Source organism: Crotalus tigris, unplaced genomic scaffold (assembly GCF_016545835.1).
Source record: "Crotalus tigris isolate CLP2741 ecotype Arizona unplaced genomic scaffold, ASM1654583v1 scf7180000019147.1630427, whole genome shotgun sequence".
In the NCBI taxonomy this organism is placed as follows: Eukaryota; Metazoa; Chordata; class Lepidosauria; order Squamata; family Viperidae; genus Crotalus; species Crotalus tigris.
In genome coordinates this window covers 588,142-608,051 of record NW_024097401.1, presented here as the reverse complement: position 1 = coordinate 608,051, position 19,910 = coordinate 588,142, and the positions used below count along the sequence as shown (strand labels likewise).

General features: G+C 40.4%; 1 protein-coding gene across 5 annotated transcripts in view; it reads right to left on the bottom strand.

Moving 5' to 3' along the window:
* NDST2 (N-deacetylase and N-sulfotransferase 2) overlaps positions 1-19,910 on the bottom strand; it is a 58,237-nt gene that overhangs the window by 6,858 nt on the left and 31,469 nt on the right. For all 5 annotated transcript variants that reach the window (XM_039359974.1, XM_039359976.1, XM_039359972.1 and 2 more), the window contains 9 exons: positions 14,195-14,282; positions 13,070-13,224; positions 12,397-12,582; positions 11,301-11,429; positions 7,903-8,085; positions 5,642-5,738; positions 3,791-3,914; positions 2,375-2,549; positions 2,098-2,268 (listed from right to left, as the gene is read on the bottom strand). In XM_039359974.1, the coding sequence (XP_039215908.1) occupies positions 2,098-2,268; positions 2,375-2,549; positions 3,791-3,914; positions 5,642-5,738; positions 7,903-8,085; positions 11,301-11,429; positions 12,397-12,582; positions 13,070-13,224; positions 14,195-14,282 (1,308 nt within the window). The remainder of the gene's footprint in view (positions 1-2,097; positions 2,269-2,374; positions 2,550-3,790; positions 3,915-5,641; positions 5,739-7,902; positions 8,086-11,300; positions 11,430-12,396; positions 12,583-13,069; positions 13,225-14,194; positions 14,283-19,910) is intronic.

Here is a 19,910-nt window from a genome sequence, read left to right as displayed (position 1 = left end):
ACTTAAGTAAATCACTTACAGCACTTCAGGATTATGGATGGTTCAAAAGGCCTGACAATATATTCTCTGTGCAGCAGACACAAAATCTCACCAAAGACTTGTGGAGTATTTCTGTACGATGCACATCACTTTAATGATATTTCCTGAACGGAGAATCAATACGATAGAGCTGGACAGACATATCGTGTTTTCCCGAACGTAAGACCCAGCCCAAATATAAGCCCTAGCTTGTTTTTTTGGGGGCTAATATAAGCCCTACTCCAAAAATAAGCCCTAGTTTGGGGGCGAGGTGCACGCCTAAAAATCAAGCGGGGTGGTGGGGGGGGTAGAGCTGCCCCATGTGCCCCACACCCGCTTACCTTATCGGTAGGACCGCCACAGCCAGGCCTCCCACACCAGTCAAGCCGCGTAGCTCGTTCACGCCAGCGTCGTTGCTCCCAGCAGGAGGTTGCACAGCGCTTCTGGCTGCTGCTGCTGCTCGTAGCAGAACAACGCATGGTGCTTTGAGTCATTTCCACTCCTTCCGGCAGGACGCCGCGTGGTTCTTTGGGCCGTTTCTGCAGTGCGGCTTCTTGCCACGAGCAGCAGAAATGGCGCAAAGCACCATGCGGAAACGGCGCAATGCACAAGCAGCGATGCAACAGGTGTCAGGGTGCGGGAGGCCTGGCTGTGATGGTCCCAAGGTAAGACATTCTCCGAAATTAAGACCTGGTGCTTCTTTTGGAGCAGTGGTTCTCATCCTGTGGGTTGGACCCCATTTGGGGTCGAACGACCATTTCACGGGGGTCACCAAACAACACAGTCCGCCATTTTTTCCCCCTTTTCCTGAGCTGTGCTACTCCCTTTTATTCTATTGGCTTTTGAAAGCCAATAGAATAGACTCTCTTGAATAGAATCTAATTCTATTGGCTTTCAAAAGCCAATAGGAATTGTTCAGGCTGTCTCTGCTCTGCTGAGCCCGCCAAAAGTCCCATTCTGCAAACGGTGCTGCACCAGTTGAGTAGTCCTCGACTTACGACTGGTTGAGTAGGTCTCGACTTAACGACCGGTTGGGGGGTCATGGCATTAAAAAGGTTGAGAACCACTGTTTTAGAGGCAAAAAAATAATAAGACCAGGTCTTAATTTTGGGGAAACACGATAGCAGGTATTTCCTAGTTCTACCTGGTTACCAGACAATTATACTTTGTATTGTTGTTTCCTTCTTGAAGGGGGTGGCTGAGAAATTCCTTTATCTCGTATCTACAGTGATTCTACTGGCAAGATACAGTATAGAATTTTCTATAACCAGGGTTTGCATTAATGATGCAGCTCAAAAGTTCAAGAAACCGCTTCTTCAATGTTTCTTTCCATTCTGGGTCTACTCGTCTCTGAAACCTAGAAAGCCAGCAAGTTTTTAATAGTGTGCTATTTTTAATAGTGTTTATACTTATTCAATATCTCTTTGTTTGCGAGAGAGACCTTTTTAAAGTCTCTGTCACAGACAAGGAGCTATTCGAGAAGAATCCTGGTTTGTTTGTGCAAATTAAAGTTAATTTAATTTCCTGCACGCAGCGAAGCAGTGGAGGGATTCGGGATTCCGAGCCCTCCAGCTGAGTTTCTTCCTGTTAGGGGACCCTAAATGGGCCAGAAGCCACCCCGGAGAGGTGGCATTGAAAGAAGGAAGTCCCATGGACCTAGGAGAGACGGCAGTCGACCCGATCGGTCCAGAAGCCTTCCAGAAACCAACAGGAGAAAGGCTGGCTTAACTTCAGATTCCAGCCCAAGTTGCAAGCAACGGAAGTCAAAAGCACTATTTAAGCTGATCGTAAACAGTGGGCTTGAATCTGGGTAAGAACATTGATTTTCTTTATCCTACCTACTTTCCTCAAGGGGAGAAACTCCCAAGAAGCAACAACAACAAAAAAAACCCTCCGAGAGTGAAGGAAGGGGGGGTTTCCCCCCACCCTTTTGCTACTGGAAGCGGCAAATTCGACCTTTCATGGAGGAATAAAATCTGAAGTTAATACATTTGGCAAAGATTGCTCAATATCAGTTTTAGAGTTCGCTTAAATTGACCGCAAACAGAAGCTAGATCTTGGGGGAAAAAAATGCTGTACCTGTCCTGATGGAAAATACGTCAACCATCTCTCCAGGTGCGTCGAATATAATCCAGGATTCAGGCAGCGACTCTGTAGATTGTGCAGCTCTTGAGGGGCCTGGGGTCCGGCAGAAATGGTCTGGTAAAAGGTGTAGTTAAGTGCCACAGGGTCACTGTGAGCACGTTGGTGCTGCAAGGGTGAAAAGTGATTTAAGAGCATGAAACTGCTTCTCCCCAATTCAAAAGGCAGCCAATGTGTGAAATTTCGCCTACGCAGCCTGGCCTTTCTGAGTTACCTGGTACCAAGAGTAGGCTCGGTCAGCGGGGTTGATGAGGACAGCAATGATTTTGGCCTGTGGAAGAAGGGCTGCACTTCGTTTGGGGACGACCCCGGTATCGAAGTAATTGGCACTTTTCTCAAACATGAAGTCTGTGCTGGCATTAGAAGGGATGGGGAAGAATTCCATGTACCTGTCAAGTTGAGCAAATCAGAAAAATATATATATATATATATAAGGGAATAATAATAATGGAATTGAGCAATTCCTGGTTTATTATACGTAAGAACCTTGTTAGTGCCTAACAGACTTAGGGATGAACGGATGGAAGATTTAAAAAGCCCCTGACATAACTGATAATTCTCAAATTCAATGCCACCTCTAGAGAGCAATGCTCTTGTGGGCATCTCATTCTGATACGGCAGCACACGGTACACACAAACATCTGCATCTTTATGGAAGGAGTCTCTGATCTCCCTTGCGCTGGATACGCCATGTTCTTAACTCAACCTGGGATGCAATGAAGTCTGTCTTATGAGGAACGTCAACGACACAAACGCCATCCTTGTCTGGTCCACTGTTTCTCAACTTGGCTGGGGAATTCTGGGAGTTGAAATCCACCCCTCTTAAAGTCATCCAGGTGGAGAAACGCCGATCTAGTCATTGCTTTATGACAGTGTTTCCCAAACTTGACAATTTTAAGGCATGTGGACTTCAACTCCCAGAATTCCACAGCCAGCGTTGCTGGCTGTGGAATTCTGGGAGTTGAAGTCCTCATGCCTTAAATTGTCAAGTTTGGGAAACACTGCTTTATGACATGATAAATGCAGCTGGCTAAATTAACTGCTCTAATCGAAGAAAAGAATACAATCCAACTTTGTTTGTACTTGGAAGTTGCTTCTGAATTTTTGTGCTTGAGATGGAAAAAAAAATATATGAAACTTTGCTGATTAGATAAATTTGTGGTTACAGAAATGGCTAGGACATATTAAATATGTCACAGTAAAAAGCTGGGGATTCAATGTTATTGCACCAAAAAGAATAAAAAAAATCAAGGCTTTCTTTTCCCCCTTTCCCACTACACTTCTTTCTTTTCTCTTTTCCTTTCACCATTTCACCATTTCCCCACTATTTTCATTTTAGTTTAATAAAAGTTTAATAAAATTATTTTTTTTTTAAAAAAGAAAGAAATGATGAAGGCAAATCAGTGACCAGCACAAGCAGGTCTCGGACTAATTAAAAGTTAGCAATGTTATATAACACTTGAAGTTAACATTCTTTTATATAATTGGCTGAAAGCTGGAATAAGAATACGAATAAGCTGCTAGTACGAGGCAGAACCTTGGCCTAGCTTTTTGACCAGGGTTAGAAAGTCCAAGCTAGGCAGAATCCAGAGGCTCTTGGAGGCAGTTCAATAGGAATCCAACCACATACCAATCAATTCCTTTGTGATAATTGGGTCCATTAAAGAACTGGATCTCTTCAAAGGTGGATGGGCTTGGGAAATTGCTGGTCACAGCTGGATGCATGGAGAGAAAGAAATGCACAGCGGTTGTGCCTGCAACAGAGGAATAAGAGAAAACAAAAGCTTCATCAAGGTTATGTTGGGTTTATTTCAGCTACCAATAACTGCTGGTTTCAAATACAGACCTTGACTTACGGTAACAACTGAACCCCGAATTTCCAGTCCTAAGCAAGCAGTTGTTAAGTGAGTTGCACACCATTTTATGATCTTTTTTTTGTCATAGGCCACTTTAGCTGACTGTGTTCAGCAGGTCAGCGGTTCAAATCTCACCGGCTCAAGGTTGACTCAGCCTTCCATCCTTCCGGGGTAGGTAAAATGAGGACCCAGATTGTTGGGGGCAATGTAAATGTATATATACATTGCTTACTGGTGTACACCACTTAGAGAGTGCTTGCACTTAAAGCGGTATATAAGTCTCATAAGTCTCAAGTCTCATAGTTGTGAATTACTGCAGTTGTTAAGTGAATCCTGCAGTCGTTATGCAAATCTGGCTTCCCCTGTTGATTTTGCTTATTGGAAGCCAGCTAAGAAGATTACAAATAATGATCACATAGCCTCAAGACAGTACAACTGTCATAAATATATGCCAGATGCTACGTGCCCAAATTTTGATCACGTGACCAAGGGGAGGCTGCAACAGTCGTGAGAACTGATCCTAAGTCACTTTTTTCAGTGCTACTGTAACTTCGAACAGTCACTAAATAAATGATTGTAAATCAAGGACAACTTGTATTTCTTATTACTTCTCCAATATACTGGAGTGGTGAAGAATACTGGTTTAGTTTAAATCTCCTACAACATCTATCTGGTAATTCTTATCAAGAAATTGGGTCTATGCATATCCCCACTAATTTCTTGGCTTGTTGCTGAAAACCGATGGGAAATCTCACCATTATTATTGTACAGTAGTGGCCAAAATTGTGGAAACCTTTTGGGGAAAGTGTATTTTTGAGGTTTGATGGCTAACCATTTTTTTTCGGAGTAGTACCATAAAATTATATATCAATGGAAAGATAATTTAATCAAGAATGTAACGCAACATAGTTTGTTCAATTATTTGTACTGTATTCTATGAAAAGTTATAGCCAAATAACCAAAAAAAGGAAGCACAACTTGCTTAGGTTGATATCAGGGAGCTTTCCTTCATCTGACTGTAGCCAATGAGCACGAGTGTTTAGAGAGACAATCGGGTGTCATCTTGTTTTGGCAATGAGCCAATCAGATCACAGTAGGATTCAGTTATTGATATCCTGTATTGAAGCTGAGAGGAGGACATTTGTCAGTGTGTTATGTGATCCCTATCAAGTTGGTTAGGTTTTTTTGTGTTCTTTCATTGAGTGAGCTTGTAAAACATAATAAAATTAAAGTAACAGTGCAAAGAATTGACTGGTTGCCCAGAAGGCAATGTAAAATAGTATTATTAAGTGAACAAGGCTACAGTTATAAAGAAATTAGAAGAAAAATTGGTGGAAATTTAACCAAAGGTCGCATTTCTACTGTACACTTTTCCCAAAAGGTTTCCACATTGGCCACTACTGTATATATTTTGTGGCCAAATTTCAGTATGGTAATCTTAAGGCCAGGATCTCTAAGGGTTCTAGAAAATAATTCAAGACTTGTTTTGGCCAGGAGTATAGGTTTTCTACCTACTTTTTAAAATTATTTGTTAGCATGGTATTTCCACAGAATGCTATTACCGCAATAACGAATGTCAAGTTGTTAAGCAAGATGAAAAAATGCCATTGGGGAATAAATGTTACCAGTTTTTTGAGGACCAATAATAAGGAACTTGGGAAGCCGGTCACATGTCTTCTCTTTTGACCAGATATCCTTATGGCGCTTGTCATCACAAGGGTTCTGTGTCAAGAAAGACATCAAATGTGAGATCATGTAGGAAATACATGACTTCATGTACATCAGGTAAATAAAGAAGTTATAAGAAGGTCCCCATCTAAGATGTGTTCTACCACTCAGAATCTACTACTATGATACCAGATGACTGGTCTACAAGAGTCTTGGAGCAAAGTCATTCAATCACACTACATTTTTTTTCATAACGTTATGAAAACATTTAATACATCAAAACAGACAAAGTATTTTTGCAAAGTTTATTTTTGGAAATCGGCGCTTATTTTTGAAATTTTGTTTGCTTGATTTTGCTCTTTTCCTAAATAGGAAATTTCAAGAGAAGTTATTTTTCCAATCTTTTTTGCGTCGGTCACGATTCTAGCACGTTCTTGGTTTTGAGCGGCACGTTTTAGGAAGCACACCGATATTGGAGCACGTTCAGATGAGAGCCACCAAGATGACAAAGGGCTTGCAAACAAAAAAGATTGTAAGGAACAGTTGGTGCTATGGGCATCTTTAGTTTGGAGAACACCTGATCGCTATCTTCAACCCTAAAGGTCATTCAGAGATGTTCCAAAAGATAGAATATGAAATTGTGGGTTCCAATTTTGGATATTTGGGGGGAGGGAATTGGTTGAACAGCAGGAAATTTTAAGGATTAGCATTCAACAATAGACCATTTGTTCATCTTGCTGTATTTGTTGTTGTCAGTTGCGGAGTTGTGTCCGACCCATCACGACCCCACGGACAATGTTCCTCCAGGCCTTCCTGTCTTCTACCATCTTCTGGAGTCCATTTAAGCTCACGCCTACTGCTTCCGTGACTCCATCCAGCCACCTCATTCTCTGTCGTCCCCTTCTTCTCTTGCCCTCAATCTTTCCGAATAGAATAGAATAGAATTTGTTGTTGTTGTTAGTTGCGAAGCCGTGTTCAACCCATCACGACCCCATGGACAACGTTCCTCCAGGCCTTCCTGTCCTCTGCCATCTTCTGGAGCACATTTAAGCTCACGCCTCCTGCTTCCGTGACTCCATCCAACCACCTCATTCTCTGTCGTCCCCTTCTTCTCTTGCCCTCCATCTTTCCGAGCATTAGGCTCTTCTCCAGGGAGTCCTTCCTTCTCATTAGGTATCCTGCTGTATACTCTCTCTTATATTCTATGATTTGGAGGAGAGGGGGTGATAATCTGGTAGTATTGCAAGAATTTGAAATAGCTAAGGCAGGTGAAATTATCTTCGTTCAAGTTTGGTCTAGCTGGATTCTTAGCATAGCATAACTTTTATAGCCAGTTTATGGGGACCAACTCATATTCAAACACTCAAATTCCTTTATTATCTATTCTACCAAAGGACTGCTTTAATTGCATATTATCAGAGGGAGAGTCCAAGCTGGAAGTCTCTGAAATATTGCCCACCTAGGGGAAGTCTCCAGCTGAATGTCTTAAGATAGTTAAATAGGGATGCTAATAATCATCTCCACATTCCTCTTTCAAGGACGGATACAGATGCCATGATGTATTTACAGGTTAATGTATAATCTGGACTGGTACATGAAGGAAAACAAAAACTGGTTTTAAGGTTATCTTTCTGGCTAAGAGGAAGGTCAAATATGTGGCGAGGCTGTCTGTTGACTTTGTTTTTATTTGTCACTAAAACTGGCTTGTCAAAGGAGAGCTGTCCCCGATATTTGTGTCACAGCAGTTTCCAATTGTACAGCCCCTGAGACCTACTTATGAATATCATTTTCTTTTCAAAACGACAGCCTCAGTTGGGGATCTGGACCTCGATTACCCAACAGTGAAAACAGCGCTAAAGGACCGGCCATTAAGAAATGTGTTGGATTCACCAATGACTCACCCTGCCTGTACAGTGAAAGTACAAGCTGAAAATGGATTCAGAGTCAATTCAAAAATGCCAACCTTCTCCCCAAAATAAAGTTTCCGATGTCCAGAAACAGTCATAACTTCCCATATTCCCAGTTAATTCCAAAAGAATCAAAAGGAAAATCAAATATAGGAACTTCTCTCCTGCAGCAAATAATTCAGATTCATTTAACTCTGAACTTTCTACTTTTGTATGAAGGCCAAATCAAGCTCTTCAGCTGAACGGAATCAATGGGAGCCTATCTTAGACATTGTTAGAAAATGACCCCCCCCCTCCAAATGCTTCCTCACCTGCCACAGAGGGTTCTTTTCCTCTGAAAATATTTCAAAATACTTTTTGGCCAACTGGATGGGAGGTAAAGTCTGGAGACGAAGATTGGTCCAGCATTGCACAAACTTGACAAGACTTTCAAAAGTGTAGAGCCCAAGCCGGTCATTGCCATAATTGGACAAGTGGGTCATGAAGATGCTGATCTACAAACAAGGAAGGAAATGGAAGCTTTCATTAGTACCGACAAACAAATGCACTTGGGTCCTACTGCTTGCTTTTTGCAGTTGCAAAGTATACAGTGTCCAAGATTCCATAGTTTTTGGTTCTTTCATTTTGTTTAGATTTGACATTTCATTTTGTTTAGATTTGACATCTTCCACAGAGGAAGATATTCATATAAATAATTCCTGTGTCCCAGAACTTCTTGAGAGGATTTTAATTAATTCATCAGTTCAGCTTAGTTCCTTCTTTCTGAAAAGGAAGCCACCGTGTCTCTCAATCTGTTGAATGCAGAACTATTTATTTATACTGTCCTTTTTATTGGTATATTGCTTTTCAAGTGCAAGGAACTTGGGAGTCTCCTTCTACTGTCACGACAAGTGCATGCTTACTGAAACTCTAGTCCAGTGTTTCTCAACCTTGACAATTTTAAGGCATGTGGACTTCAACTCCCAGAATTCCACAGCCAGCATTGCTGGCTGTGGAATTCTGGGAGTTGAAGTCCACATGCCTTAAAATTGTCAAGGTTGAGAAACACTGCTCTAGTCTCCATCGGTGGGTGAAGGTCATAAGCCAACAAAATAGTTTTAGTTTTCTAGAAATATGACCCCTGCATATTCTTTTGCCCCCACCCCCCCACCCCAAGAATCTCATGGAAAGACCTACCCGAGGATTTTATGTATAAAATCATCTTGATCTGTCTAAACAAATATAACTGGAATGTCCTTTTAAGAATCCAATTACAGTATTAAAACCTGTGTGTCCCATCTTTTCTATAGTATGGGAAGTGTGACAGGGAAGGGAACTGTCACATCCATTATCACATAATTAATTTTGATCCTGTTGTTTTTTTAGTCCCAGGCCAATAAAACACAAACACAATACTTCAAAGCATGAGAAAATCAAACCTAGAACAATTAATACCGGAGGCACCAAACGGACTTCTGCACACCATAATTACAGTTAAGAACTTGGCAAAGTTTACTAGTTGCCCATGTCTGATCTTGCAGTAGGAACTCTATAAATCTCTCGGTTAGTTTGACAACTCAGACAATTGTGGTTATGAATGCCAGATACTATGAGCAATACAATAGGCAATTTAACAATGAATGGTATCTTAACATCTGAACACTCAAGTGCAGCTATCACATAGAAGGCAAGTATTTCTATCCATTGTGACCATAATGGGTGATGCCAATTTGAGCCAAAGTAAAGAATTTCTTAGGAAAAGCATGTAAGATGTTATGAAAAGTTCTAGGGACTATCTATGAGGGGAGCCTGCAACTGCACCCTAATGGAACTTCAGCCATTTGTCCGAAATGGTGTAGGGTTTCCTGCCTGAGCAGGGGGTTGGACTCCATGACCTCCGAGGTCCCTTCCAACTTTATTATTGTTATTATTATTTTCAAGGTCTGCACCCCAAGTTCAGTCAAGACCGTGTTAGGCAGAACTCTCTGCCCTAATAAGGCCTTGGCTGAACTTGGGGTGTAGACCTTGAAAATGTGTATATAGTTAGAAATAAAAAGCCACATAAGTCAGGTCAGAGTCAATTTGCCTTTGACAGATTTGCTCTTATTTACATAACTTCCTGTGTTCCTGAGGTAAAACTACTGTACAGAAAGTACAAACTATTCAACCTCATTTTAATCTAGTGCTGGGGTAGGCAACCTTGGCTCTTTGATGACTCATGGACTTCAACTCCCAGAATTCCTGAGCCAGCATGGGGAAACTATGGCCGCCTCATGACTCGTGGACTTCAACTCCCAGAATCCCTGAGCCAGCATGGCTCAGCTTGGAAACCTCTCCCTTTCCCCTCAGCATGGCTGGTTCAAACTTGATAGCGATCACATAACACACTGACCAATGTCCTCCTCTCAGCTTCAATACAGGACATCAATCACTGAATCCTACTGTAATCTGATTGGCTCATTGCCAAAAACAAGATGATACCCGATTGAGTCTCTAAACACTCATGCTCATTGGCCACAATCAGATGAAGGAAAGCTACCTGATATCAACCTGAGCAAGTTGTGCTTCCTTTTTCTGATTATTGGCTATCGCTTTTCATAGAAAACAATACAGATAATTGACCAAACTATGCCGCATTACATTCTTGATTAAATTATCTTTCCATTGATATACAATTTTATGGTACTACTCCAAAAAAGTGGTGTTATTAGCCATCAAACCTCAAAAATACACTTTTCCCAAAAGGTTTCCACAATTTTGGCCACTACTGTATTAAGCCACCCAGGGTGAGATGAGCAGCAAACAAATGTAATAAATAAAAAAATTGCTTGTCACCAACAGAAGCCCATGAGACAGAATTACTAAATGGAAAGCAAAAGAATGTATAATTTTACTCTCAACCTGCCTATTTTCTACAAAGAAAACTTTCTCTACTTTCTATAAAATGATTGGCTGGTTGCTGGTTGCATTGGGGTTTTTTTATGTTTTTGAGTTCACTTTTGCTTTGCTAGAAGTTCACAAAATTGGCTGAAAACTGGTACACTGAAACATAGAAATAATAATATTATGTGATACTAACTGGGCAACAGTGGACAGGTGAAATTACAACTATTAATCCATGTGTGCTGTTCTATGTGGAATTGTGACCTCACACAAGCAACTCAAAAAGAAAAACTGCAAACAGTAAATGACAAATATTTGTCTATTTATAAAATTGTTGCCTACATTTGTTCAACTAAACCAGGGCTCCCCAACCCCCAGACTGCAGCCCACTACTGGGCTGTGAGCTGTTTACAACTGGGTCGCCCAAAGTGGTGGACGAGTGTGCACGCGCATCCCCATTTGTGCGAGGTGAGCGTCTGCGCTCCACGTGTGTGAGATCCACTCACCTTTAGTATGCTATGTATTTTAGATTATGAATCTCGGTCAAATTAAGAACTGATGATGAGGGAAGTTAAAATCATTCAAGAGATAAACAAGTACTTAATTTTAGATTTAAAAATGTGGCCCAAACCTTTACAAGAAACTTTACATACACTCATGTACCATTATCTTATTGGCTAAAAACTGAACTTCCATGCTTTTGAAGTCCAAAAATGCAAGGAAGGGGTATTTAAGTTAATAGTCCCCACATCAACTAATATTTATTTAGTGGTCTACAAATGCAGAAAAGAAAAAAAAGAGAAGGTCCACGACTTGAATGAAGACTTTTTGTATTCTTAACACTTACTGGGTTCAGGAGCACTGTCAGGAAAAGTTCTCCACCACGAATGCTCTTGTCTAATTCCTTGGAGCCACCAGGATATTCATTATAGAATATAGTGTGAGTAAAAAGACCACAGGTCTGGCGAGGTAACACCTGAATAAGCCAGAGAGGAAGAGGAGAAAAATTAAACAGGGTGCTAGTTCTGGCTGTGAAAGGATGAGGAAAAGGCCGAGACCAACAGATAGATGGCCAGAATCCATTTCCTCCACATCAAATGCCCTGGCCTTCAGCTGAGATTCCTAAAGCCCTATGAAAACTTCTACAGAGGTAGAGTGGAGACTGACTGTGATATTGCCAAGAATTGTCTTTCTATTTTCACATTCTTCAAAAGGCTAGAGCTGAAATAGCTCTTTTTCAAAGTGATTTTTATTCATTGGGTAGAATTATGATCACACGATGTGTTGGACCTGAAACGAGGTGTATTTGTGTGGGTGTCTCTATTGAGCCAACCTGTAGTCTAGTTCCTTGCATTCCACTGCCTATCCTGGTGTATTTACTGTGGCCACTGATTACGTTCAGTTCTCCCTGTCTCGTGTACCAACCCCATCACTCTTTTCAAAATCTTTTGGTTCGCAGCAGTTAGAGTGCAGTACTGCAGGCCACTTTAGCTGACTGTATTCAGTAGGTCAGCGGTTCAAATCTCACCGGCTCAAGGTTGACTAAGCCTTCCATCCTTCCGGGGTAGGTAAAATGAGGACCCAGATTGTTGGGGGCAATGTAAATATATATACACATTGCTTACTGGTGTACACCGCTTAGAGAGTGCTTGCACTTAAAGCGGTATATAAGTCTCATAAATAAATAAATAAATCTCATTTTGTATGGATGATTCCTAAAATTTAAGCCTAGAGATGTTTTAAATCAAAGAGAACTTCTTCCCTGCTTCAACGGAAAATTATTGGTCAAGAGATTGTTACAGAGAACAAGATGGTTCATTTGAGCACTTCCTCTTCCTTCAGTTTTGAAAACTTCGGGAAAGTTGGTTTTCCAACAATGAGAAGAGCACTCCAAAATTGGTGGTCTATCTCCTCTAGATAGTTAACAGGGTTCAGCATCTTACCATGATTCCGTTATGGATGAACCCGCGTCGATATCGGGCAGGTCGAAGGTGAGGATATTCCTCTGTGCTGGTCACCTGAATGTCCCAAACATTTTTCCATGCTTCATAGAGTTGGGCATGAACCGGATAAACTCCTGAGTGGTGGGGGGCTACTGCATAGCCCATATCTGTGGGGATCCCATGTTCCTGGGGTCAAAACAAATTTTAAGAGTTCTACATTTCACTGTTAGCAATTTAACAAGAGGGAAGAGAAGGGCCACTGGCTATGGGGCAAAACAAGGAATGTATGTTTGCTTGCCATAAAGTCGTTAAGTAGGATCGACAGATCAGTGCAGATCAGTTCCATTTTTCATCGGCAAATTTTCCTAACATAAAAAAGATATGAAAGAGAGGGTGCAACTTCCAGTCCAGATGTGAAATATTAATGGAATTGGAAAGCGTGAAGCAGGATCTAGGGGGAGCACAACACTGAGGAATTGGGAAGAAATTTCATATTTTTTGACAGAGTTCTGTTGTCTGTGACTCAGATGACACCTGTTTTTTAAACACTTTCTGCAAACTCTCTCTTACTGCAATCTGTACTGTTATCTTTACATCCTTATCTTAGAACTCAGCAGTGGCCATGTATAAAAACACGTAGCAGATGGAAACATTCCAGAAAGTTGTCCCTTACCAAAGCAAACTGCTTGTTGAGTTTCATTTGCTCTGCCAACACGGTAACATTGTGAAAGAGATGTGGCTGCATGTGACTCCACATATGAGGGAACCACCAGAATTCCTTCCTGTTCTTCAAGAGCATGTCATCTCCTTCATCTTCCTCATCTGTACCTGGAGGCCCATGGAAAAAGGACTAAGCAACGGTTGCTGGGTCATTATTGAACAAAGATATGAAAGACCAACAAAACAAAGCTACTGCACATTAGATCTGAAGAAAAACAACAACAGCTATTTGTTTTGTCTCCTCATGAGGTTTTCGCTGAGACTAGAAGCTTCTTCACCTGTTATTTTCAAAGAGAGAAAAACTTCCGCTGGTGTCACAGCAGATTAAGCATCTGACCAGTTATCCAGAACAGGGGTCTTCAAACTTGGCCCTTTTATGACTTGTGGACTTCAACTCCCAGAATTCCTCTTCAAGAGAGGAACATTTTAGTGTGAGAGATGAAAGCCAAAAGAAGGGAGGATCTTGATATTTCTAGATGCTTCAAATATAAATACAAATCAAAACAGAGGATTTTAACCTATGGTGAGATCGTAAGTCAGGGGTCTTCAAACTTGGCCCTTTTATGACTTGTGGACTTCAACTCCCAGAATTCCTCAACATCGTCCTGGCTGAGGAATTCTGGGAGTTGAAGTCCACAAGTCATAAAAGGGCCAAGTTTGAAGACCCCTGGTCCAAAACCATTAGGCTCAAAAACCAAGTTCCCTGAGTCAGCTCCAAGCACATTTAGTTCAGAAATCTATAAAAAGAAGCAAGAAGCTAACTGATTACAAGAAATCTTGGCTAAATATTCTAACCATACCAGTTATTTCTTTGTTGGGTCTTCAAAAAGCCACTCTTATTTTTCACTATGCAGGAATACGGCTTTCTTTTGAACCAGCAGGCTTATTCATTTAAAACATTAATATAGCCGCCCATCCTATAGCAAACTCTGGGCAGCTCTCAATCAAGGTTGCCTGAATCTAGCCAATTTAGGAGAGTACGGCTAAGCCAACTATGATTAAATATTTATGCGAACCCAATCTTGGTTTGCTCCTAAGAAGTGGGACAACTTCACACAGAACAAAAAAAAAAGCTTACCGGTGTGATAGAATTTTCCAGAGAACCCCAGATTGAAAGTGAAATTGGGAACCAGGGCCCTCAACTTGTTTTGAGTGTTTAAAAGAGCCTGCAAGAAAAGAACAGAGAAAAGCTGAGACAAACCATTCAAACCAGTTTATTAAACCAACTCACATGATGATAGCAATTCATACCCTTCTCCACGACTTCCTCTTTCGTTTCTTTTATCAACTGCATAAACTGGAAGCTCGGAAACGAAAGACACAGCCCCACATCACCACCCCTCTCCCACTTTCAAGGCTTCCCACAGCCAAAGTTTCCTCTTTAAATATACCAGGGTCAGTATCCCAGGCCAGCTGAATCTGTCTTCTTCCTGGTCTGTGTTTTGATGAGATATTTTTTTTAATCTTTAACTGCTCTGGCATATTCTGGACTTATAGCATCTTTTCTGGTCTATACAGTTATTGCACTCTAAATTGTCTCCACAATCATTCTGGATACTTTTTCTTATTAATCCCCTCTTTTTTTAGAGGTTTGCTATTTTGAAATCAAACATGGCTATTTTGAACTTTTTCAATAACCGGCATCTTAAATGTACACTGACTGTAATATCTTGGTTAGAGTTGCCAAAAAATACATAACAATCTAAAAAAACGAAAGGAACAAAATGCCCAAGGTCACTGAGTTTCATTTTGGGAATGTTTTTTTCTTCTTCTATGTCTAAGTTCAGCATTTGCATCACTACAATTCTGCTGGCTCTCCATCAACATTTTAATAATTACAATCCGCATTCTGAATTATAACTGAGGCTCCATATAGTCCTCTTAGGATGTCTGCTTGTGTGCTGTTTGTTTAAGGGCGGATAACTGTCTCATTCTTTAAAACACTATTTCATATTTAGTGTTCCACTGAGTAATACATTTATAGTGCATATACATATAATTTATAAGCAACCTCATTTGTCTAAAATCCCTTTGATATTTGCCATCTGCATTCTGTGTTACTGAGTGCTGACATTCCAAAGCATCTGGGGAGGTATGCCTTCAGACAGAAAGATAATGCTAAAAGCAGTTTAGCAAAGCCTAACTTGGGTTACTATAACAACAGACATGTCAGTTGATAAATTCAAAGCATTCCCATGTTTCAGGAAACTGCACTGGTCCTACTGATAGGAACCCCCCACCCAATTAGGTTCAAGAACATTCTCAAACAATTGCTCTTTACAGGGTGAATCTTCATTTCATATGCTTCTCAAGATTGGATCTCAAAAGATCCACAAGCTCAATAATCAGTCATCATCAATAAAAGACAGAAATAGAAGATTTCCGCAAGTGATTTGCAGGTACTATTTATCTTTCTTCTGACATTTTAGTATATTGAAAACAAATCCATACTTATAACTGATTCATTTTGACGGAGGTAACTTTCCTAAGCAATATTTATCAGATGCTTCCAACTTCTTTGTCACAGCAGGAAAGTATATTACTTCTAGACCAGGGGTGTCAAACTCTCAACGTCATGTGACGTGTTGCGATGTATCATGACTTCCCCCCCCCATTGCCAGCAATAAGGTGGGTGCAGTTTTGCCATGACGCATCCGGCCCGCACGGGCCGGCAGTTTGACACCCCTGTTCTAGGCAATGCTCCATACTTTCTTTTAAATTTCATTATGTAAATATATTTGTTCCTATAACTACATAACTATTATTTCTAAAAAATTATATCCTGATACGTATTTCCCATTTTTATTCTTTTTTAAGAACATGCATAGATTGAATGAAAGCAAAAATCCCTATGTTTTTGTAAGTCCAATTACATCTGTTTTGCTCATCCTCTAGTTTAATTTTATTTACTCTTCCAAGACTTATTTCAGAATTAGTGTAAATGTGAAAGGAAAGACCCAGCAAACAGGTTCTTGAAGGCAAGAAGACAATAAGCATCTGAGCATCTGGATACATTGAGCAACCACCTTTGCCCACTGCCCTTTCCCCCTCTTGAGAAGAAGTCGTGGTGGTAATAATAATAATAATAATAGTAGTAGTAGTAGTAGTAGTAAGTAGTAGTAGTAGTAGTAGTAGTAGTAGTAGTAGTAGTAGTAAGTTGGAAGGGACCTTGGAGGTCATCGAGTCCAACCCCCTGCTCAGGCAGGAAACCCTATACCATTTCGGACAAATGGCTGTCAGTCTCTTCTTAAAAACTTCCAATGTTGGAGCATTCACCACTTCTGGAGGCAGGTTGTTCCACTGGTTAATTGTTCTGACTGTCAGGAAGTTTCTCCTTAGTTCTAGGTTGCTTCTCTCCTTGATTAGTTTCCATTCGTTGCTTCTTGTCTTGCCTTCAGGTGCTTTGGAGAATAGCTTGACTCCCTCTTCTTTGGGGCAGCCGAGATATTGGAATACTGCTATCATGTCCCCCCTCATCCTTCTCTTCATTAAACTAGACATGCCCAATTCCAGCAACCGTTCCTTATATCTTTTAGCCTCCAGTCCCCTGATCATCTTTGTTGCTCTTCTCTGTGCTCTTTCTAGAGTCCCAACATCTTGAAAAATGTACCCAGAAATAAAAAAGGGAAAGAGTTGTATCTTTCTCCTTGTCACTTTTTAGGCTAAAACTGGCACTCAAGCAAACTATCTGGGGGGGAAGAAATTAGGTGACTTATGAAATCTATCGAGAATTCTTCAGAAAAGAGAGCAAGGCGATTTGACACCTTTTCTTATTTACTCCTCACCTTCTTCAAATCAAAGCAACAAGATGAGATATAAGCTACTCAAAATGTTTTCTAAAAATAATATGTAGTTGTGATGGCAGGTTATGCAACTCCGTGTCCCCTGTAAATGGTCTTCTGGATATTTTGGCTGAAGATCATTTTTTTTCCTTTGAAGTTCTCTATGAACCTGTTTTTCTTCTTCTGCCATATCCGTTATCGGACGTTGGCGATCACGTTGGCGATCCTGTTTTTATCAGCAGCCACACGAAAAAGTGCTGCTGAGTTTTGTCCAAACCAGTCCCTTAGATTTTGAAGCCACGATCTAGGAACTTGGGCAAGTCTATTTCCCCCAAAAAATGGGAGATTTCACTCAGCAAATTCCCATTTTACGCCAGGTTTTTTTGTTTTTTCCCCCCTATCAATTCCATTTTTTTCTCTCCCAATCTTTTCAAACATCAGATAATGAAAAGACAAAAATAATACATGCAAATTGAGTGTATTTATATTCTTCCAATTTGGTGTTCAGTGTACACCAGAAAATATGTATTTTTAAAAATTATTTTAACCAAAATGACGATTTGGAAACAAGCAACTAGATGTGTCTCACTGAAAGTAGATGCGATGGTGAGTTAATATACTTATATTTTGGAATTAATCTGCGAAAAACATGCCAACTGTTTTGACACTGGGAAATGTTTCTCCTCTGTGCTTCTCATTTAAGAAATCAACAAACTTGCAAGATTGCCTTTTGTTTTTTTCTTTTGAAAAAAGAAGTTAATCTTTCTACCTTGGCAGAGATTCTCTTTCAAATGCATAAAAGTGAGTATTATCTTCTTAGCATCAAATCCATGCAACTAATATCAGATTAAGGCTCCATTTCACACTGCTAAACTGGTAAACCTAAGTATGTTTTAGAGTGATCTCATCTGAGTCTTTCTGTAATCACCAGAGAAGCTTTGCAAAGGGAGGTTAACTTCTATAATTCCACCCAGGACTACCAGAGAAGCACTGGGTTTTCATCCTTGGCTGGGATCCCATCTGGCAACAATTTGGAGTACTCACAGAAATGTGTGATAAAAACAAAAACAACTGCTCAACAACCCCCACTTAAAAGAGGCTGGGAATTATACCTGAAAGAAGCAGGATTTTTAATTTGAGTTTATGCTCTTTGGATAAACCCGGGGTTTTAGTTAGGATTTTCCAAATCTGGCAGGTTCTCACCATCTTTGTATGAGGACATTGCAGGCTCTCTGCCTTTCTCACTACATTAAATTGTTGCACCAACTTCCCCATCTTCGCGTATAGGACCACAAATTTAGATCGCTTTAGCGCTCTGGCTTTACGCACGGACTTTCCCGGCTCCTCAACCATACACCAGAGTTTTATAAGAAAGATGGAGTCTTGTTTTTCCTACTGTGGGAAGTCAGCCCCCCCAGAGAAGGAAATATTAAAAGGGCAGAAAAATATACTTCCTCAAAAGGATTTTAAAAGCAGAAACCAACCCTGCCCCCAAGTCTCTCTGTCCCAAGCAGAAAGCCAGCTCTGTACAAATGCAGATACAAACCATCAGGAAAGTTGGAGCTAGAAGCTTAGGAAAACAAAGACTTAAGACCTAAAATCTGCATACCCCACCCAAACTCTAGGAGTCATTAGCCCCAACACCAGGGAAGCAGGATATAACCCTTGGGACATAATAGGATTAACCCACCATCATCAAGAATACCAGAAAGGCACACCCAGACTCAGGTCAGAATACATGACACAGGAAATACAAAGCCTGAAACAGGAACAGGAAATTACTTCAAACTAAAGGCTTGAGAGGGTATAAAAACCTACTACTCACATGTGCTCAGTCCTTTTTTCTCTCTCCTTTCCTGCCAGAACCATCTTTCTATCTGGCTCTTCAATAAACTGCAACCTTCTTTCTAAAGCAGTCACCATGTTGTTTATCCCCGGCTTGGATGAATCACTACTATACCAAACTTTTGGGAAAGAGAAAGCAGCATAAAGCCACTCTTCTTCTCCAAAACACAGTGGAATATCACTATTAAAATTAAACTCTGCTTCTCTGAGTGTGCCACCTTCCAATTACCTGGAAGGTGCACCCTACAATTATTTCATTACTTCTTCTGGACAGAAGGATAAAACAAAGCTAACCCTGATCTCTTCATCAGCAACTTAGCAAGGGTTCATAAGAGGGATTAAAACAAAACAAAAGAAAAAAGCACACAACTAGCAGGATTGACCTGACGATCCTGTTTATGGATTCTTGTATTATTCACCAGAAAAAGATATCCAGATTATTCTATTCCTATCTTTTTCAACAGAAGCCCATTTTTATGGGAAGCTACATTACAGTTACTACTGTTTTAAAAAAACAGCAATTGAAACAGGCTCGGCTCTTATGAGAGGTCATTAGGAAACAAACTCTTAAAAGTGCACCACAAGCCATATTTAAAAGGGCTTGAACTTCTCACTTTAAATGAACTTCAAAATATGCTGCTATGTATAAACATTTATAAAATAGATCATGCAATCCATGAGATGAATAATTTTTCATGCTACTGTGAAATCTTTAACCTCATATTCTACTATGACCTAGACTATTTTCTTTAAATCCAATGCTATACACCGATTAAGTAGAAAAATTAAGTGGGGTTGTTCTGGCAAATATATTATGCTTTTATCCTTACTGTCCTCAAAAATTTAGACGCCTAAACCTCTGGCTTCTCTATAAGTGGGCAATAAATTTCATCCACTTTGCCATCTCTTAGTAATTGTTAAAAATGTCCACTGTCAGCCAAGCTCTATTTTCCTCCTGAGGATTGGTAAGTTTGAATTTGTAATTCAACAAAGATTGAATTTAGCAAACCCACTCACATCACTGGTACAAAAGATAAATGCAGACTGTTGTGACAGCAGCTCTCGTGATCACTTCTTCAACATCAGATAATCAGAATTAAGGGTGACAGTTTCAGAACAAAAGACATTTCATCTTTCATTTCCCCCAAAACTGAGGATCTCAGAATT